General features: G+C 47.0%; 1 protein-coding gene across 1 annotated transcript; it reads right to left on the bottom strand.

Moving 5' to 3' along the window:
• Positions 1–364: 364 nt before the first annotated feature.
• LOC134395730 (zinc finger protein 586-like) lies at positions 365–10099 on the bottom strand. Its single transcript, XM_063121894.1, has 5 exons — positions 9704–10099; positions 6267–6387; positions 4368–4450; positions 2601–2727; positions 365–1360 (listed from the first exon to the last, which is right to left on the bottom strand). Exons 1-5 carry the CDS (start codon positions 10097–10099, stop codon positions 414–416), a joined length of 1674 nt encoding a protein of 557 aa, XP_062977964.1. The 3' UTR covers positions 365–413.
• Positions 10100–22021: the final 11922 nt, after the last annotated feature.

Below are 22021 nucleotides of genomic sequence, written 5' to 3'. Positions count from 1 at the left end.
GATTCTAAAATACTTTCGACCTGGAGGAGGCTTTCTGCTATATTTTCAGCATTTCTATGAGCCTCATGTGGCGCAGAGCGGTAAAGCAGCAGTTTCTGCAGCTGAAACTCTCCCCACGGTCTGAGTTCGATCCCAGCGGAAGCTGGTTTCAGGCAGCCGGCTCAGGTCGACTCAGCCTTCCACCCTCCCGAGGTTGGTAAAATGAGTACCCAGTTAGCTGGGGGAAAGGTAATAATGGCCGGGGAAGGCAATGGCAAACCACCCCGCTATAAGGCCTGCCAAGAAAACGTCAGCGAAAGCTAGCGTCCCTCCAGGAGTCAGTAATGACTCAGTGCTTGCACGAGAGGTTCCTTTCCTTTTCCTATGCTCTTTCCCATCTGTTGATTCTCTGATGGTTTGTATAATCCCGTAGGTCAGAAAAAACTCTTGTCTGCATATACGTCCTCTGAAATAAAGATCTGTGCTCCGTTGGGAGGTCTTTCCACCATTCTAGGATTTACAGTATTCTCCCCGGAGTGGATTTTTTTATGTTCGTTAAAATTTGTGCTCCACCTGAATCGCTTTCCACACACGGGGCACGTATACGGTTTCTCCCCTGTGTGGATTCTCTGATGTGATTTGAGGTATGAACTCCCAATGAAGCTTTTCCCGCACTCGGAGCACATGTACGGCTTCTCCCCGGCGTGGACTTTGAGGTGGATGGCGTGGCTTTTGCTGTGACTGAAGCTCTTCCCGCACAAGGCGCAGGTATATGGCTTCTCCCCCGTGTGAATACGCTGATGCAGGGTCAGCCCCGTGTTCCGCGTGAAGCTCTTCCCACACACTGCGCATTTAAACGGCTGCTCCCCTGTGTGGATTCTCTGGTGGGAATTGAGGCTGATGCTGTGACTGAAGCTCTTCCCACACACTGCGCAGGTGTACGGCTTCTCCCCGGTGTGGATCCGTTTATGCGACCTCAGGTCGGAACTGCCCCGGAAACTCTTCCCGCACTCGGAGCATTGAAACGGTTGCTCTTCCGTGTGGGTTCTTTGGTGTGATGTAAGGTCAGTGCTCCGTCTGAAGCTCTTTCCACACTCCGAGCATTTGTATGGCTTCTCCCCGGTGTGGATTCTCTTGTGTTCATTAAGATGCGATTTACGACTAAAGCTTTTTCCGCATACGTTGCAAAGACTCCTTTTCTTTTCATTGTCCGTCTTCTCTTGGATTGTTATTTCATGGAAGTCATCGCCTTTGGAAGCAAAGAACGTATCCTCGCTCATCTCTTCTGACCTGGTTTCCCTTCTCTGTTTTTCCTCCTCTGTACATCTGGTTCTTTCCAAGGACTCTCTGTGTGGTCCTTTGCTATTCCTGCCATCCCCTGCTGCGATTTTTAAAAAAGAAAACTTATTTATTAAGTTACAGGTTTTATAAATCACTCTATATCTAAAACGTGTAAGGCCCTAAGGTAGGGTGACCATATGAAAAGGAGGACAGGGCTTCTATATCTTTAACAGCTGCATAGAAAAGGGAATTTCAGCAGGTGTCATTTGTATATATGGGGAACCTGGTGAAATTCCCTCTTCATCACAACAGTTAAAGCTGCAGGAGCTATACTAGAGCGACCAGATTTAAAAGACGGCAGGGCACCTGCTGCTTTAACTGGTGTGAAGAAGAGGAAATTTCACCAGGTTCCCCATATACACAAATGACACCTGCTGAAATCCCCTTTTCTATACAACTGTTAAAGATACAGGAGCCCTGTCCTCCTTTTCATATGGTCACCCTATACACTACTGCTTTAAAGCACTTTATAACAGTTTTGACAACAGTATATGCAGTGTGTCCTGAGCCCCAACAGTTGTCAAAACTGTTATAAAGTGCTTTAAAGCAGTAGTGTAGATCCTGCCCCAGACATTTTAGAGACTGGTTTTATGGCTGTTCTTATCTAACTATCTTGTGCTATTTGTGTAGATCCGGACTGGGACAAAAGAAAGTTTTTTTTCTGGAGCTGAAAGGATAACAATGTAGGTGCCAGGTGAGCTGCTGTGGGAAGAGCATTCCATACATGGGTGCCACAACTGAGAAGGCCCTCTGTCTTGTAGCCACCCAAGTGACAGAATGATGGACAAGTCCTACATTAGGGTGACCACATGGAAAGGAGGACAGGGCTCCTTTATCTTTAACAGTTGTATCGAAAGGGGAATTTCAGCAGGTGTCATTTGGATGCACGCAGCACCTGGGGAAATTCCCTCTTCATCACAACAGTTAAAGCTGCAGGAGCTATGTTAGAGTGACCAGTTACAAAAGAGAGCAAGCCACCTGCAGGTTTAACTGTTGTGATGAAGAGGGAATTCCGCCAGGTGCTGAATGCATACAAATAACCCCCGCTGAATTCCCCTTTTCAATACAACTGTTAAAGATACAGGAGCCCAGTCCTCCTTTCCATATGGTCACACTAAACTAGATGGGAGGCAAATCTGGCCAACTAGAAAGTAGCGCTTTTTTGATTGGCGTTAGGGGGCACACAGCCCATCCACATGTAGGGGTTGTGGGGTGAGCTGTGGAGGGGGCGGATGGGCTTTGGTAAACTTTTCTCAACCAGTGGAAAGAGGGAGCCTTACCTAGGGCAGTGAGGTTCCCATAATTCTCCACCATGACTTCCCACTGCAGGGCTCTTTGGCCTGGATCCAGCAGCACCCACTCCTCCTCCGTGAAGTACACAGACACATCCTCGAAGGTCACTGGATTCTGAAGAAAGAAGAAGGAAATGGTTCTTTACCATATAAGTAAATCCAAAAAGATAGTAAGTGTGAGAACACTGGGTGTTCTCAAATAGCAGGGAGGAAGAACCTCTGGCCTGTGGGCCTCATTTGACCTGCTGGCCTTCTGAAACCAGCCTCCAGAGCCTCCTGGCGTTTTTCTAGTAATTCTGGAGGAACCCTCTCACTTGGAGGGAATCCCTGCGGTTATCTCCAACCACTGGTCAGAGATAACAGTGGGGATGCAGGCCACTGAGGGCTTGGCTGGCCTTGAGAAGAACAGCTGGTCTTCCTAGCACTGGACAAGTCACTCTGTGCAGTGCCCAGCACCCCCAAAAAGATGCTGGACACCACACAAAACTAGTGACTCAGATAACAGAATAATCGAATCATAGAATAGCAGAGTTGGAAGGGGCCTACAAGGCCATTGAGTCCAACCCCCTGCTCAATGCAGGAATCCACCCTAAAGCATCCCTGACAGATGGTTGTCCAGCTGCCTCTTGAAGGCCTCTAGTGTGGGAGAACCCACAACCTCCCTAGGTAACTGATTCCATTGTCGTACTGCTCTAACAGTCAAGAAGTTTTTCCTGATTGGCTTCCTTTAACTTGAGCCTGTTATTCCGTGTCCTGCACTCTGGGAGGATCGAGAAGAGATCCTGGTCCTCCTCTGTGTGACAACCTTTTAAGTATTTGAAGAGTGCTATCATGTCTCCCCTCAATCTTCTCTTCTCCAGGCTAAACATGCCCAGTTCTTTCAGTCTCTCTTCATAGGGCTTTGTTTCCAGACCCCTGATCATCCTGGTTGCCCTCCTCTGAACACGCTCCAGCTTGTCTGCGTCCTTCTTGAATTGTGGAGGCCAGAACTGGACGCAATACTCTAGATGAGGCCTAACCAGGGCCGAATAGAGAGGAACCAGTACCTCATAGCATTTGCCTTTCTTGCAGCCATATCGCACTGTTGGCTCATGTTCAGCTTGCGATCTACAACAATTCCAAGATCCTTCTCGTTTATAGTATTGCTGAGCCAAGTATCCCCCATCTTGTAATTGTGCATTTGGTTTCTATTTCCTAAATTTAGAACTTGGCATTTGTCCCTATTAAATTTCATTCTGTTGTTTTCAGCCCAGCACTCCAGCCTATCAAGATCACTTTGAAGTTTGTTTCTGTCTTCCAGGGTATTAGCTATCCCACCCAATTTTGTGTCATCTGCAGATTTGATAAGCGTTCCCTGCACCTCCTCGTCCAAATCATTAATAAAAATGTTGAAGAGCACTGGGCCCAGGACTGAGCCCTGCGGTACCCCACTCGTTGCCTCTCCCGGCAAAGAGAAAGGCTAAAATGCCCAGGAGGCGAGGTGATGATGCAAGTGTAGGCGTGGCTAAACCAGCTGCTCTCAGTGGGCGTGGCTATACTCAATGACATCATCTGGCATGAGGAGAGGCTGATGAGGGGCAATCCAGGCCACCACCAAATACCATCTAGCAAGATTCAACCTATTTCCAGAGGCATTCAAAGCTTATGTACCCGGCAACTTTGACAGAAGTCAAGGCAACGAGGCAGATTCTTTCAAGCCAGGGAGTTGTGGAGGGGCTGTGATCCAACCCTTCTGCCCCATGATCTCTCCCCTACCTGATCTGGCTGCACAGAATCCGTTTCCACTCCATCACCAAGAAAAGGCGACTTAGTCGGCCTTGCCAGAGACCGTCCGCCACCTGTAAGTGACACAAATGCAGTGGGAAAATGTCGCAGGCTTCATACACATTTTTATATTTCTGTTCCTTATGCACACACATTCATCTCTCCTCCTGTTGGCTCTTGGCAAAATTCAAAGCGCAGGGATCCTTATAAAATTCAAGCCATTTCTCTTGCCAATGAGCCTGTTCAGATTAGGATGATCCTATGAAAAGGAGGACCGGGCTGCTGCATCTTTAACAGTTGTATTGAAAAGGGAATTTCAGCAGGTGTCATTTTTATATATGGGGAACCTGGTGCAATTTCCTCTTCATCACAACAGTTAAAGCTGCAGGTGCCCTGCCCTCCTTTAAATCTGGTCACTCTAGTATAGCTCCTGTACCTTTTTTCTTGCCTGAACAGGACCTATGTGAAATTTTAATACATGACACAGAGTCACTGAAGTGTACAAATAGCCCAGGTTTTGAAGAAAGCGGATGAAAAATGTCTGTGTTACGTTATTTAGGGTGCAATCCTACTCAGGTTTACAGAGAAAAAGTCCTACAACTCCCAGCATAACCCAGCTGATATATGTGTGGTTTTGGTTTGTGTTGTATGGGGGGAATTATTTGAGTGTTACACTGATTAGTATAAAAAGACTCACCTGATATTGTAGGCAGTCGTGAATATTATTGTGACTCACTCTGTTTATGCCCAGGAACACCAAACATTACAGCAGCCAGTTCGGGGGGAGGGGGTGTTGAGAAAAGCATCTAATAGTGTTGGTTTTTTTAAAAAAAAACTTCTTTATTTAAATCAAAATTATTTCTAGGTCTAGGGTGACCATATGAAAAGGAGGACAGGGTTCCTGTATCTTTAACAGTTGTATTGAAAAGGGAATTTCAGCAGGGGTCATTTGTATATATGGAGAACCTGGTGAAATTCCCTCTTCATCACAACAGTTAAAGCTGCAGCTGCCCTGCCCTCTTTTAAATCTGGTCACTCTAGAATAGCTCCTGCAGCTTTAACTGTGGTGGTGAAGAGGGAATTTCGCCAGGTTCCCCATATATACAAAGGACACCTGCTGAAATTCCCTTTTCTATGCAACTGTTAAAGATACAGGAGCCCTGTCCTCCTTTTCACATGGTCACCCGATCTAGGTCATAGGATCATAGAATAGCAGAGTTGGAAGGGGTCTACAAGGCCATCGAGTCCAACCCCCTGCTCAATGCAGGAATCCACCCTAAAGCATCCCCGACAGATGCTTGTCCAGCTGCCTCTTGAAGGCCTCTAGTGTGGGAGAGCCCACAACCTCCCTAGAGAACTGATTCCATTGTCGCACTGCTCTAACAGTCAGGAAGTTTTTCCTGATGTCCAGCTGGAATCTGGCTTCCTTTAACTTGAGCCCGTTATTCCGTGTCAGGGCTTGATTTCTCTCAAGGTGCTCACCCCAATAAAATGCCTTATGTAAAAAGTCGATACAGTAATAAAACAGCAAACATTCATTAAAAAGACACCAACATCTAGCTTAAACAGTCCTAAAAACCTACAACACAATTGCAGCTACAAACCAAAACAGTCTAATAAATGTAATAATACTGTATTTCTTCAATTCTAAGATGCCATCGATTGTAAGACGCACACTAACTTCAGTACCACCAACAGAAAAAAAAGCTTTGATTCTAAGAAATAATAAACACACCCGCAATTCTAAGGAGCACCCCGTTTTTAGAGATGATTATATGGGTGGGGAAAGTGTGTCGCAGAATCGAAGAAATATGGTAATAACAACAACAACAGAAACAGGAACAATAGAGAGACAGGGACCAGGCTGAAATATTCCCCGAAAATCCTTACCCAATAAGCCGGTATTTCTTTCGCATTCCTGCGTAAACCCCCAGGAAAGCGAGCTCTGCCTGGTATCCCATGGAGTCATCTCTGCTTCAGAGAAATCAGTGGCCAGCTTTGCTGACTGCACCTGCACCGGAAACAGGAGCGAGGGTCCCCACAGGCAAAGAAGTTAGAAAAGGACCAGTCTAGGGCAGAGCTTCTGAAGAGCACAGCAGAAGCAATTAGCTACCCATTAGCTACCAAGCCAAGTTCAAGATCGCCTGACCAGCTTGGGACCTGGGCCACTCTTTTAGCACTTAAGACTCGTCAACTTAACAGTCTACCAGCAGTCAAGAAAGGTATTTAAGACTGACCTCTTCCAGCAGGCCTATCCAGTGGAAGTTTAAGATGTTTTTAGGATGTTTTTGTTAAGAATAGGCAAAGTAAAAAGCTTGCGTAGTCATTAAAATTGTGTGTGGCTGTCTCAAGGCTAAACAGAGAAAGACTATCTGTGAGCAATTACCTTGAGATAGAAGCTGTACTGGGAACCTTGCCAGGATATTCTGTAAGAAATCATGGTGTTAATGATATGAATATACTAAAGATCCTTGAGGCTGGGTTAGCCTAATCACAGCTGTATGTAATATAGATAAGAACTGTGTATATATGTATGTGTGTATAGCTTGTCTTGCTTTTTGTCACTCTGCACAATGATACGGAACTGTTAAGAAGTCTGACGCTAATAAAATTACTCTGCTAAGTAAGACCTGCATTGTGAGCTGTGTTTCTGAGCACAAACGAATTCCCAAGGAAAAGTTCTGGTCCCAACAGTTTTTAACAATGTATATTATGTTTTAATTGAGTATTATGTATTTTATCGTTTATTGCTGTTCCCCGACTCGATCAAAATGGAGAGGCAGGTAAGAAATAATAATATTATTATTATTAAGAAAGCTATACCCACCTTGATCAGAATGGAGAGGCGGGTAAGAATTATTATTATTATTATTAAGACTGATTTATTCCGGCAGGCCTATCCAGAGGAATTTTAGGATGTCAGGATGTTTTAATAACGTATACTATCTTTTTAATTCAGTTTTATCTATTTTATACTTGTTGTTCCCTGCCTCGATCCAGATAGAGAGGCGGGTAAGAAATAAAATTATTATTATTATTATTATCATCACCAACAAGCAAGATAAAACACTTTGAAAACGTTTTAAAAACTATATACAGAGTGTGTCCTGGGTCCCAACTGTGGGTCAAAACTTTTACGAACCGTTTTAAAACGGTAGCGTAGATCCTGCCCAGGTTACCTGGCAGATCGCCTTCCCCAGTTCAGACCTGTGGATCATCTTGAGGTAACCTGGAAGTGGGCCTTCTCGGTGGTGGCACCTTAACAGAACTCCCTCCCCAGTGAGATTCAGCGAGGGCGCTCCATGAGGTGGAACCGTAGCGTGTTTTAGGGGCCAACTCAAGACCCATCTTTTTAGCCAGGCCTTCCCTGAAGGAGTCAGCTGCCCAGTTTGCTTGGTTATTTGTTTCTGTGGATATTGGTTTCAAGGTTTTTATCTGTGTTTTATGTAAATATGTTGTCAACTGCGCAGAGATATTTTTTTTAAAAAAAATATGCTAAGCGGTATATCAATCTTTCATTAATTAATTAAATTAATTAAGGACAGGGCAGCTCAGATCCTCTCCAGCCTGGCAGGGAAAGAGACAGGAAGAGAAGGAATTGCTGTAGCCAAATGCTCCAGATGCTCCTCGCCCCTCTCCGCAGCTTCCGTTGTTAGCAAAGCAGCCAAACTCAACTTCTGCTGCGGGGAGGAAAGAGCGCCCGGATCTACTTGGAAAAGCAAGGGTGGGGAACCTGAGGCCCTGCACATTGTGGGGGGGAGACTCCAACTCCCAATAGCCCCAGCCAGCACGGCCCATGGCCAGCAAGGATGGGAGTTGAAGTACAGCAACATCTGGAGGATCACCGGTTCTCCACCTTTGTTCCTGAAGGATAGATGCGACGGCCAGGAGTGCCAACTATCAGCTTCGGCTGCTACGCCAGCTGCGCCCCTTCCTAGAGTCGGAAGACCTAAAGACGGTACTGCACGTGCTGGTAACTTCGAGGCTCGACTTCTGCAATGCGCTCTACATAGGGCTACCTTTGAGCCTAGTTCAAAATATGGCAGCCAGGCTGGTCACCGGTACACCTAGGGGTGACCACATTACACCAGTTTTAAAATCACAGAATCATAGAATAGCAGAGTTGGAAAGGGCCTACAAGGCCATCGAGTCCAACCCCTTGCTCAATGCAGGAATCCACCCTAAAGCATCCCTGACAGATGGTTGTCCAGCTGCCTCTTGAAGGCCTCTAGTGTGGGAGAACCCACAACCTCCCTAGGTAACTGATTCCATTGTCGTACTGCTCTAACAGTCAGGAAGTTTTTCCTGATGTCCAGCCGGAATCTGGCTTCCTGTAACTTGAGCCCATTATTCTCTTCACTGGCTGCCAATTAGTTTCCGGGCGAAGTATAAAGTGTTGGTTATCACCTTTAAAGCCCTACATGGTTTGGGTCCAGGCTACCTGCAGGATCGCCTTCTCACATACAATCCGCCCCGCGCACTCAGGTCCTCTGGGAAAGATCTACTTCAGCTCGCAAAAACTAGATTAACCACTGTGACCCAGAGGACCTTCTCTTCTGCCGCCCCCAGACTGTGGAATGGCCTGCCAGAGGAGACTCGTCAGCTTAACGCTCTCTCTGAGTTTAAGAAAGCCGTAAAGTCTAGTCTCTTCTGGCAGGCCTGCCCAGATGAATTTTAAACCCAAGAATTTTAAGATGTTGTGATTGTCATTTTAATATTGTATTGGTTTTATATGCTCTTTTAACTAGTTTTATGCATTATATTGTATTTAGTGTTGTTCCCTGCCTCGATCCAGAGGGAGAAGCATGTAAGAAATAAATAAATAAAATTATTATTATTATCATCATCATCTTCCTCCCAGGAACATCATGGATCCCCTCCAAGTATCTTCCCGGGGTGGGCGTAACACTGCACACTTTCGCAACCATGAGCCTAAGGCAGGAGGGAAGAAACTCAGGGGTTTCCCAGAAGGCAACACTCCTTCCCCTGGCAAACACCCTGATCGCTGATCGTTGGGTAGCGCCATGAATTTTGCAGTTTCCCTCCCAATTCTAAAAGGTTGACATTCCTTTCCCAAGGCTTCATTACCGGCCGTAAGAGCTTGAAGCTAGAATAGGCTGGTATTTTGGCCCCACCCATTTTGCCTTCAGCCCCGCCTACTGGAATGTGGCCCCCCCGAACCAGAATGTGGCCCTCAAGATGAAAGAGGTTCCCCGCCCCTGGACTAAGGGGATGGATATATCCCCTCTCCGGGCTGGTTTTTAGAGACGCTGAGCAACCTGTGGTGACCTTTAGCATACCGTTCCACACATCGTCAGCTCATGGACCCGTCTGAGATGAAACCTCCCCTGTTCTTCCTCCTTCCAGTCCTCGGCCTGGCTCAGGAGGAAGCCTTCGGCCAGGGCCACCGCCTGGGAACTGGTCTCTGCTCCACACTCTCGGACCCAGCTCTCTATCTCCGGGGGGAGGACAGTCAGGAATTGTTCCAAGATCAACAGGTCCAGGATCTGAGCCTTGGTGTGTCGCTCCGGCTTCAGCCACCGACGGCAGAGGTCGTGGAGGCGGCTGCAAACCACTCGGGGCCCCTCGGCCTCCTGGTAGCGGAACTGCCGGAAGATCCGGCGCCGCTCATCTGAGGCGGCAGCGTCCTTGCCCAGCCTTGTCCTTTCCCAGAATCCCCCACGGCTGCCTGCCGGTATGACCTGAGGGCCTCCCTCTTCCATCTCTGAGCTGCGCCCCAGCATTGGCTGAAGGTTTCTCCTGCCCATAAAAGCCACAACCAGCTGAATTCTGGGTGGTGACAAATCTTGTCAAGGTAACAAAAGTTTTTTCCTGGTGCGACAATGATGCTGCCGAGCAGAAAGATGCTTCACAAGAAAACTAGGCGGCTGGTGCTCACGGCGAGCGCCTCTCCCTGGAAACAAGATGGATAAAGGTCAAGAAGAGGGGAATCAGCGACTGGGGGTGTGGGGAGGCGCGGCAAGTGGGGAATTCTTCCACCGAAGAGCCCGGTCAATACCTTCACTTGATTGACAGCCACTAACAGCATCTCCATCAATTGGCCTTTATTTATTTATTAAATTTATATACCACCCCATAGCCAAAGCTCTCTGGGGCCAACCTCCTCCAACCTAGATCTCCTCTATGAGATGTTTTGGACTACAATTCCCAGCATTCCATACCACCGGCCATGCTGACTGGGGCTGATGGGACTTGAAGTTCAAAAGCACCAGGTTGGGGATGGTGGGTCTCTCCACCACAACTCCCACCTCCCCACACCCTCCTTCCTCCCCCACAAAGCCCCCCATTCCCCCCCCCCGTAGTCCTCCTCTCCTGTTCTACGAAAAGGAAACCGTCTTGAAACCAGCATCACTGAATCCAGATCTGAAAGGGCACGGGCATTCTGCCGCTCTTTCCTTAGAGATGTAATGTGGGGCAGCCTACCCGGATGTGTGGGGCTAGAACTCACGAAAACAAACGCGAAACCCATGAGGAATCCGAATTCCACAAAGGTGTTTGAGGAAGTGCCTATATTTGAGCCCAAGCAATTGTAAAGAAAAATACCTAAACGGAACTGGAATTATATCAATGGAATTAGGAATATGAAATATTTTTTGTGAAATAGTTACAACCCACGCTATGCCCAGCCGACTGCCCGAGGGTGATGGGAGCTGCAGTCCGATGTATCTAGGGGAGGATGGGAGTTGTAGTCAGACACATCTAGAGTAGGGTGACCCTATGAAAAGGAGGGCAGGGCTCCTGTATCTTTAACAATAGTATTGAAAAGGGAATTTCAGCAGGTGTCATTTGTATGCCTGCAGCACCTGGTGAAATCCCCTCTTCATCACAACAGTTAAAGCTGCAGGTGCCCTGCCCTCTTTTAAATCTGGTCACTCTAGTATAGCTCCTGCAGCTTTAACTGTGGTGATGAAGAGGGGATTTCACCAGGTTCTCCATATATACAAATGACACCTGCTGAAATTCCCTTTTCTATGCAACTGTTAAATATACAGGAGCCATGTCCTCCTTTTCATAGGGTCACCCTAATCTAGAGGGAATGGCCAATGCAGTCCAATACATCTGGAGGGGTGGAAGTTTTGGGGATGGGAGTTGCTATAAAAGCCTTTGTATCAGGACCTGCCTGGGCTCTGCTTCTTCTCGGCCTCGAGAATTTCCCTGACAGAGTCAATGGCTGCCACATCTGGAGATGGGAGCTGAAGTCCAACACATCTGGAGGGAAATGGCAATTGTAGTGCAACACATTAGGAGCGGGAGGGGGACTGGTTCTGAAACATCTGCAGACACACAACTTCAATGATGTTTTTTAAAGCTCACTTGAAAACTTTTCTTTTTTCTACCGCTTTTAGAACTTGACTTTGTTCTCACTTTTACACTGTTAGTTTTATTGCCCCCTGTGCCTATTTGGCGTGTTCTCTTCCCTTTCTTATTCTTTTATTATGATTTTGTTAGAATGTAAGCCTATGTGGCAGGGCGTTGCTGTTTTATCCTTTTACCATGTACATTGATGGTGCTCTCTCTCTCTAAATATATATAAATATATAAATAATTTGGAGGGGGAATGCAAGTTGCCATCTGACACATCTGGAGGGGGTTGGGAGCTGTAGGCTTTAAAAGGGGGATTGGGTACATTCCTGGAGGAGAAGGCTATCCACGGCTACTAGCCCTGATGGTTGTGTGCTATCTCCAGTATTCGAGGCAGGAAGCCCGTGTGCACCAGTTGCTGGGGAACATGGGTGGGAGGGTGCTGTTGCACCATGTCCCGCTTGTTCATCCCTGGCCGATGGCTGGTTGGCCACTGTGTGAACAGAGTGCTGGACTAGATGGACCCTTGGTCTGATCCAGCCTCAGGGCACTTCTTATGATGCTCCTTCCCCCTCCTTTATCCTCACAACAACCCAGCAAGGTATGTTGTACTGAGAAAAATGGTCCAAAGTTACCCAATGAGCTCTGTAGCCAAACCGGAATTTGAACCTAGGTCTCTCCCACTTCACTCTAACCCAGCTTTCCCCAACCTGGTGCATTCCAATAGTTTTGGCCTTCAACTCCCATCTGCCCCAGGCAGCACAGCCAATGGCAAGGAAGTCTGGCAACTGGAGTCCAAGAGGGCGGCAGGTTGGTGAAGGACCCTTGGTCTGATCCAGCAGGGCTCTTCTGATGTTCTTAACACATCTGGCAAGTGCCCAGTACTGAGATTTCCCCACCATTTTGCCCCATTTCCAAGAATACTTTCTAGCCTTCACAGTTAGCTGAAATGCCTACATACCCCAGCATGCTTGCTCAGAGCTGCCCGCGTCCACTGAGAACTGCTTCCCTCTACTCCTCAACGATGCCACTCCTTGACAAAGCTGCGAGAGGCAGATTGACTAGGGTGACCCTATGGAAGGGAGGACAGGGCTCCTGGACCTTTAACAGTTGCGTAGAAAAGGGGATTTCAGCCGGTGTCATTTGTATGCCTGCAGCACCTGGTGAAATTCCCTCTTCATCACCACAGTGACAGCTGCAGGAGCCCTGCCCTCTTTTAAATCTGCTCACTCTAGTATAGCTCCTGCAGCTTTAACTGTTGTGATAAAGAGGGAATTTCACCAGGTTCTCCATATATACAAATGACACCTGCTGAAATTTGGTCATTGTGATGAAGAGGGAATCTCGCCAGGTGCTGCATGCATCCAAATGACATCTGCTGAAATGCCCTTTTTCTGTGCAGCTGTTAAAGGTACAGGAGCCCTGTCCTGCTTTTCATAGGGTCACCCTACCTCCGCCCCCTCCTCGCTTTTCGCCTGGATCCCCTTGCTGGGCTTCTCCAGGTTGATCGGGGCTCTTCCAACCCCACCCCACCTCCCCACCCCCCGGCTCTGCGTTTCCCCCTACTCTACCCCACCTGCAGCCCAGAGGCTCCCCTTCCCCCAACCTGGCGCCCACATAAACTCACCAGGTCCCTTGGGTGGGGTGGGGGCTCCTCTGATGGAGCATGTGGGGAGATCAAAGGATGCTTTTCCCCACTCGAAAAGGGGGGGAGGTGGCGCTTCCGATTCCCCCTCCCTTCTTCCCCAGGTGCCTCTCTAGCAATCTCGACTTGGACATTTTAACCCTTCGATCCACTCCCCCCCCCCCATGTAGGATGTACCCCTTTTTATGCTCTATCCCACCGTTGCTTTTCTTTCTTATTAAAAAGCACCCCGCGATTTTAATTTGCAGTGTGGTGTATCTTAGGGCGGCCATATTTTATTTTATTTTATTTATTATTGCATTTATATCCCACCCTTTTTTCCTGCAACGAACCCAAGGTGGCGTACATAATCCTCCTCCTCTCCACTTTATCCTCACAACAACAACCCCGTGAGGTGGGTTGGGCTGAGAGGCTGTGACTGGCCCAAGGTCACCCAGTGGGTTTCCATGGCCGAGTGGGGACTAGAACCCAGATCTCCCGACTCCCAGTCTGACATTCTAGCCACTACACCATATGGAAAGGAGGACAGGGCTCCTGTATCTTTAACGGTGGTATAGAAAAAGGAATTTCAGCAGATGCAGGCAGCACCTGGTGAAAGTCCCTCTTCATCACAACAGTGAAAGCTGCAGGAGCCCTGCCTGCTTTTGTATTTTAATTAATTAATTAATTAATTTCATTTCTATACCGCCCAATAGTTCACAAAAATTAAAACCATGAAGAGCATAATAAAACAACGAACAATTTAAAAACACAAATACAAAATACAATATAAAAAGTACGACCAGGATAAAACCTGGTCACGCTAGAAGAGGGGATTTCACCAGGTGCTGCATGCATCCAAATGAACACCTACTGAAACTCCTTGTTCTATACTGCCGTTAAAGACGCAGGAGCCCTGTCCTTCTTTCCATATGGTCACCCTATCTAACCCTCCTCCCCATTCGACGCTTCTCCTCCACGGGGGAAATTGATATTAACCAGTGATTTTTTTTCTGTTGTTTTTGTGTGGATGGGATGTGTGTTATAGTCTTGTTTTTAAAGCATGGTGTTGCATAGTGGTTAGAGTGTTTAACTGGGACTCGGGAGAGGTCTGAGTTCTACTCCCCGCTTGGCCATAACACTCACTGGGTAACTTTGGGCCAGTTATTGATACCCAGCCTAACCTACCTCACAGGGTTGCTATGAGAATTAAATGAAGAGGAGGAGGAGAAGGATCATGTATGCAATAGGGGGAAAGCAGGATAAGAATGTATTAAAATAAATAAATAATTTGGAGAAATGGGGGACGGTGTAAAAGCCGGAACGGAACGGAACAGGCCGGAACAGCCCCATTATATTAAAAAACCATACCAAAAACAGTGGCATGTGTTAGCAACACTTGAGAACAATATTTTAGGACTAAAACCATACCAATATTATATCACTATTAACCCCAAAACTCCCAAAACGACGCCCGGAACAGAATGGGATGGCCGGAACGGCCACTAGGGAACGAGCGATACCAACCAAACTCACCAGTCATGCATAACTAAATGGCAGGGATGCAATAAGCCACAAAAGTAGCCCCGAAACCACGTTCAGATACCCGTTCCGGGCAAAAACACGTATTGCGCAAAATGGGCCGTAACGGCAGCTTCCCAATGAGGAAAGTCAACCAAACTCACCAGACACACATAACTAGGTGGGACAAATATAGAAAGCTCCAAAAGTTGCCCCGAAACCACGTTCAGAAACCCGTTCCGGGCAAAAACGTGTATTGCGTAAAATGGGCCGTAACGGCAGCTTCCCAATGAGGTAAGTGAGCCAAACTCACCAGATGCACTTGACAAGGTGGGGCAAATATAGAAAGCTCCAAAAGTTGCCCCGAAACCACGTTCAGATACCCGTTCCGGGCAAAAACGCGTATTGCGCAAAAAGGGCCGTAACGGCAGCTTCCCAATGAGATAAGTGAACCAAACTCACCAGATGCAAACTCACCAGATGCACATGACAAGGTGGGACAAATATAGAAAGCTCCAAAAGTTGCCCCGAAACCACGTTCAGATACCCGTTCCGGGCAAAAACGCGTATTGCGCAAAATGGGCCGTAACGGCAGCTTCCCAATGAGATAAGTGAGCCAAACTCACCAGATGCACATGACAAGGTGGGGCAAATATAGAAAGTTCCAAAAGTAGCCCCGAAACCACGTTCAGATACCCGTTCCGGGTAAAAACGCGTATTGCGCAAAACGGGCCGTAACGGCAGCTTCCCAATGAGGTAAGTGAACCAAACTCACCAGATGCACTTGACAAGGTGGGGCAAATATAGAAAGCTCCAAAAGTTGCCCCGAAACCACGTTCAGATACCCGTTCCGGGCAAAAATGCGTATTGCGCAAAAACGGCCGTAACGGCAGCTTCCCAATGAGGTAAGTCAACCAAACTCACCAGATGCACATGACAAGGTGGGATAAATATAGAAAGCTCCAAAAGTTGCTTCAAAACCACGTTCAGATACCCGTTCCGGGCAAAAACGCGTATTGCGCAAAACGGGCCGTAACGGCAGCTTCCCAATGAGGTAAGTGAACCAAACTCACCAGATGCACTTGACAAGGTGGGGCAAATATAGAAAGCTCCAAAAGTTGCCCCGAAACCACGTTCAGATACCCGTTCCGGGCAAAAATGCGTATTGCGGGAAACGGCCGTAACGGCAGCTTCCCAATGAGGTAAGTCAACCAAACTCACCAGATGCACATGACAAGGTGGGATAAATATAGAAAGCTCCAAAAGTTGCTTCAAAACCACATTCAGATACCCGTTCCGGGCAAAAACGCGTATTGCGCAAAAAGGGCCGTAACGGCAGCTTCCCAATGAGATAAGTGAACCAAACTCACCAGATGCACATGACAAGGTGGGACAAATATAGAAAGCTCCAAAAGTTGCCCCCAAACCACGTTCAGATACCCGTTCCGGGCAAAAACGCGTATTGCACAAAATGGGCCATAACGGCACCTTCCCAATGAGATAAGTCAACCAAACTCACCAGATGCACTTGACAAGGTGGGGCAAATATAGAAAGCTCCAAAAGTTGCCCCGAAACCACGTTCAGATACCCGTTCCGGGCAAAAACGCGTATTGCGCAAAAAGGGCCGTAACGGCAGCTTTCCAATGAGGTAAGTCAAACAAACTCACCAAATGCGCATTACTAGGTGGGACAGATATAATAACCTCTGAAATTTCCATGAAAGTCAGGTTCTGTTACCCATTCCGGGCCATAGTTCATATTCCCAAAATTAGCTGGAAAAGAAAATTATGGGTGAGGAAAATGAGGCACTATCTATTGTCAGGAAATTGCCTCGAAAGGCAACTTCTATGTGTGTGAATGCAATCAAATAAACTACTTTCATTGTACTAACTGGAACATTTAATAAACTTTCTCAGAATCCAGAGTGAAGTTCTTCAAAGATGGTTTCCTACAGAAGCCCATAGTTGTCATGTGGTTTGATAGTGTGCTTAAAATATCAGTCTATGATGGCATTGTTGGAGTTGGCCTGTCTCATTCCATCATGAAGCTTACAATGACCTGTGGCTATTCACATCTTTCAACCTAACTTATCCCACAGGGTTATTACAAAATTGGGAATGGCCATTGTAGTTCACCATGCGTTTCTGGGTGGCGGGTGGGATATAAATGTTCTGTCAGAAAAGCCCAGGCCTTTTGAGGATTGCCATGGGAGTACTGGAGGCTGCATTCCAGGAAGTCCAAAAACGTGGCCCCCAACCCCTTCCAGGGCTGATGGAGGCCTTCCCCCTCAGCCCTTTCCCCCAGGAAATTGGGTGCCAGTCCCGGTTGCCCTGGAGATCTCCATTTTTCCAGAGGTCCCCCGGGTTTTCCGGGTCATCTGGTCACCCTTATCACACCAGGAGACAAAGCGTTAATGCCCACATTCCACAATCTTGACAGGTACCCCTCCCCTCCCCAAACATGGAATTTATTTTTAAAAGCCAATCACACAATTTTTAATTGTATGTTAGGTGTTTTGAATAGGTTAGCCCCATGTGAATAAGAGGGAGCTAGGTTGACCATTTGTTTGATTCAGTATAACCCATTGTCATTGGCTGTGATGTTCTGAAGCTTTATTAACATATACGCTTCTTTAGTCATATTCTTTATGAAAACATGAATACAAGAAAAATAACCACAAACAGTAAGAACAAAAACAATGTACATAATATCTATCTATATATACTCTCTCTCTCTCTCTTTGTGTGTGTGTGTGTGTGTATGTGTGTGTAAATGTAAATGCTAACATATAGCACCTGTTAACATAAATTTTTGCCTACAGTGTAGATTATTCATTTCTCACAACACTTTGGACATTTGAATATACCACGAGAAGCTTGATTTATCTCAAGGCAAGAGAGATGGTACCAGTCCTGACATGCTCCCTCGCACAGAACCATGGTGTCCTTCTTGGGTTTCTTGCACTGATCACCCATTAAGCACAAAGACCAAGATGAAGTGTAATACTGTTGTATTGCTGAAGACAAGAACTGGATTGTAGAGAATGCTCCTTTCGGTGATTTTCTAGAAACAGGACTATTGAATTGCTGTCCCACCTATTAATGTGCGTATGGTGAGTTTGGTTGACTTACCTCATTGGGAATCTGCCGTTACGGCCGTTTTTGCACAACACGCGTTTTTGCCCGGAACGGGTATCTGAACGTGGTTTCGGGGCAACTTTTGGAGCTTTCTATATTTGTCCCACCTTGTCATGTGCATCTGGTGAGTTTGGTTCACTTATCTCATTGGGAAGCTGCCGTTACGGCCCTTTTTGCGCAATACGCGTTTTTGCCCGAAACGGGTATCTGAACGTGGTTTTGAAGCAACTTTTGGAGCTTTCTATATTTATCCCACCTTGTCATGTGCATCTGGTGAGTTTGGTTGACTTACCTCATTGGGAAGCTGCCGTTACGGCCGTTTTTGCGCAATACGCATTTTTGCCCGGAACGGGTATCTGAACGTGGTTTCGGGGCAACTTTTGGAGCTTTCTATATTTGCCCCACCTTGTCATGTGCATCTGGTGAGTTTGGCTCACTTATCTCATTGGGAAGCTGCCGTTACAGCCGTTTTTGCGCAATACGCGTTTTTGCCCGGAACGGGTATCTGAACGTGGTTTCAGGGCAACTTTTGGAGCTTTCTATATTTGTCCCACCTTATCATGTGCATCTGGTGAGTTTGGTTCACTTACCTCATTGGGAAGCTGCCGTTACGGCCATTTTTGCACAATATGCGTTTTTGCCCGGAACGGGTATCTGAACGTGGTTTCGGGGCAACTTTTGGAGCTTTCTATATTTGTCCCACCTTGTCATGTGCATCTGGTGAGTTTGGTTCACTTACCTCATTGGGAAGCTGCCGTTACGGCCCGTTTTGCGCAATACGCGTTTTTGCCCGGAACGGGTATCTGAACGTGGTTTGGGGGCAACTTTTGGAGCTTTCTATATTTATCCCACCTTGTCATGTGCATCTGGTGAGTTTGGTTGACTTACCTCATTGGGAAGCTGCCGTTACGGCCCTTTTTGCGCAATACGCGTTTTTGCCCGGAACGGGTATCTGAACGTGGTTTCGGGGCAACTTTTGGAGCTTTCTATATTTGCCCCACCTTGTCATGTGCATCTGGTGAGTTTGGCTCACTTATCTCATTGGGAAGCTGCCGTTACAGCCGTTTTTGCACAATACGCGTTTTTGCCCGGAACGGGTATCTGAACGTGGTTTCGGGGCAACTTTTGGAGCTTTCTATATTTGTCCCACCTTATCATGTGCATCTGGTGAGTTTGGTTCACTTACCTCATTGGGAAGCTGCCGTTACGGCCATTTTTGCACAATATGCGTTTTTGCCCGGAACGGGTATCTGAACGTGCTTTCGGGGCAACTTTTGGAGCTTTCTATATTTGTCCCACCTTGTCATGTGCATCTGGTGAGTTTGGTTCAATTATCTCATTGGGAAGCTGCCGTTACGGCCATTTTTGCGCAATACGCATTTTTGCCCGGAACGGGTATCTGAACGTGGTTTCGGGGCAACTTTTGGAGCTTTCTATATTTGCCCCACCTTGTCAAGTGCATCTGGTGAGTTTGGTTCACTTACCTCATTGGGAAGCTGCCGTTACGGCCCATTTTGTGCAATACACGTTTTTGCCCGGAACGGGTATCTGAACGTGGTTTCGGGGCAACTTTTGGAGCTTTCTATATTTATCCCACCTTGTCATGTGCATCTGGTGAGTTTGGTTGACTTACCTCATTGGGAAGCTGCCGTTACGGCCCTTTTTGCGCAATACGCGTTTTTGCCCGGAACGGGTATCTGAACGTGGTTTCGGGGCAACTTTTGGAGCTTTCTATATTTGCCCCACCTTGTCATGTGCATCTGGTGAGTTTGGCTCACTTATCTCATTGGGAAGCTGCCGTTACAGCCGTTTTTGCGCAATACGCGTTTTTGCCCGGAACGGGTATCTGAACGTGGTTTCGGGGCAACTTTTGGAGCTTTCTATATTTGTCCCACCTTATCATGTGCATCTGGTGAGTTTGGTTCACTTACCTCATTGGGAAGCTGCCGTTACGGCCATTTTTGCACAATATGCGTTTTTGCCCGGAACGGGTATCTGAACGTGCTTTCGGGGCAACTTTTGGAGCTTTCTATATTTGTCCCACCTTGTCATGTGCATCTGGTGAGTTTGGTTCAATTATCTCATTGGGAAGCTGCCGTTACGGCCCTTTTTGCGCAATACGCGTTTTTGCCTGGAACGGGTATCTGAACGTGGTTTTGAAGCAACTTTTGGAGCTTTCTATATTTATCCCACCTTGTCATGTGCATCTGGTGAGTTTGGTTCACTTACCTCATTGGGAAGCTGCCGTTACGGCCATTTTTGCGCAATACGCATTTTTGCCCGGAACGGGTATCTGAACGTGGTTTCGGGGCAACTTTTGGAGCTTTCTATATTTGCCCCACCTTGTCAAGTGCATCTGGTGAGTTTGGTTCACTTACCTCATTGGGAAGCTGCCGTTACGGCCCATTTTGTGCAATACACGTTTTTGCCCGGAACGGGTATCTGAACGTGGTTTCGGGGCAACTTTTGGAGCTTTCTATATTTGTCCCACCTTGTCAAGTGCATCTGGTGAGTTTGGTTGACTTTCCTAATTGGGAAGCTGCCGTTACGGCCCGTTTTGCGCAATACGTGTTTTTGCCCGGAACGGGTATCTGAACGTGGTTTCGGGGCAACTTTTGTGGCTTATTGCATCCCTGCCATTTAGTTATGCATGACTGGTGAGTTTGGTTGGTATCGCTCGTTCCCTAGTGGCCGTTCCGGCCATCCCATTCTGTTCTGGACGTCGTATTGGGAGTTTTGGGGTTAATAGTGATATAATATTGGTATGGTTTTAGTCCTAAAATATTGTTCTCAAGTGTTGCTAACACATGCCACTGTTTTTGGTATGGTTTTTTAATATAATGGGGCTGTTCCGGCCTGTTCCGTTCCGTTCCGGCTTTTACACCGTCCCGAGAAATGGTGCTGTGCTTGCTGGCCAGCCACCTGACCTGTAGCGTGTTTTAAGGAATTTAATGACTTTCCTTGAAATCAGGAACAGGTGACAAGGCTACTGAATTGGTGCTGCTGAGGCAAAGGGTGGATTCCTGCATTGAGCAGGGGGTTGGACTCGATGGCCTTGTAGGCCCCTTCCAACTCTGCAATTCTATGATTCTAGATGCACCCTTGCTCTCCCAAATCATCCCCTATACCCTGCTCCTTTTTAAGAAAAATATAGAGTCCTCCAATCATAGAGGCGTTGTTCAGCCTCTCACAACCTGATGTGTTGGACAACAAGCCCCATTATCCTCACCCTAGTTTATTTATTACATTTTTATACTGGCCAATAGCCGAAGCTCTCTGGGCGGTTCACAAAAATTAAAACCATGAATAGCATAGTAAAACAACCAACAATCTAAAAACACAAATACAAAATACAATATAAAAACTGTGGTTAAACTGTGGTTATGTAGCTACCATGGTTAGGAATGGTTCACACAACATGCTAAGTCATGGTTCACATGACACACTAAGCCATAACGTTTAGCTCAAAATACTTAACCACTGTGGCTTAGCGTGTTGTCTGAATAGGGTAATAAATATCATTGGGGTGGGGGAAGGTTATCACATCTGGACCACAGACTGTGCAGCAGGAGTCAACCCATTCCCACCGTCCATTTCCCTGGTTGAAATCTGCCTCACCCCCAGGAAAGCAACAATTAGCTCCTTGGAGCAACATAGCAAGATTACATTATGGCTGAGTTCAGACGACATGCTAATCAACGGTTGTTTCCCATTCTGTTCCTATTACCCCCCACCCCACCCCACCCCAGTTGATTAGCGTGTCGTCCGAACTCAGCCTATGAGTACCACATTCTTGTAGTTTCTGTGAGTTCTTCAAGGGCAGCCTCACATGCAGCATGTTACAGTAGTCTAGTTCAGAGGTGACTTCTTAGGGTGACCATATGGAAAGGAGGACAGGGCTCCTGTATCTTTACCAGTTGTATATATAGAAAAGAGGATTTCAGCAGGTGTCATTTGTACGCATGTAGCACCTGGTGAAATTCCCTCTTCATCACAACAGTTAAAGCTGCAGGAGCCCTGCTCGCTTTTGTACCTGGTC

This window comes from Elgaria multicarinata, chromosome 3 (assembly GCF_023053635.1).
Source record: "Elgaria multicarinata webbii isolate HBS135686 ecotype San Diego chromosome 3, rElgMul1.1.pri, whole genome shotgun sequence".
Lineage (NCBI taxonomy): Eukaryota > Metazoa > Chordata > Lepidosauria > Squamata > Anguidae > Elgaria > Elgaria multicarinata.
Note: the sequence above shows the minus strand (reverse complement) of the source record. Positions and strands in the feature narration are given on the sequence as shown.

Coding starts and splice junctions, on each gene's coding strand:
- LOC134395730 (XM_063121894.1), bottom strand. CDS start 10,099: ATGGAAGAGGGAGGCCCTCAGGTCATACCGGCAGGCAGCCGTGGGGGA. Junction 4,451..6,266: donor AAGAAATACCGGCTTATTGG/GTAAGGATTTTC, acceptor TGTCACTTACAG/GTGGCGGACGGTCTCTGGCA. Junction 1,361..2,600: donor TGGGAACCTCACTGCCCTAG/GTAAGGCTCCCT, acceptor TAAAAATCGCAG/CAGGGGATGGCAGGAATAGC.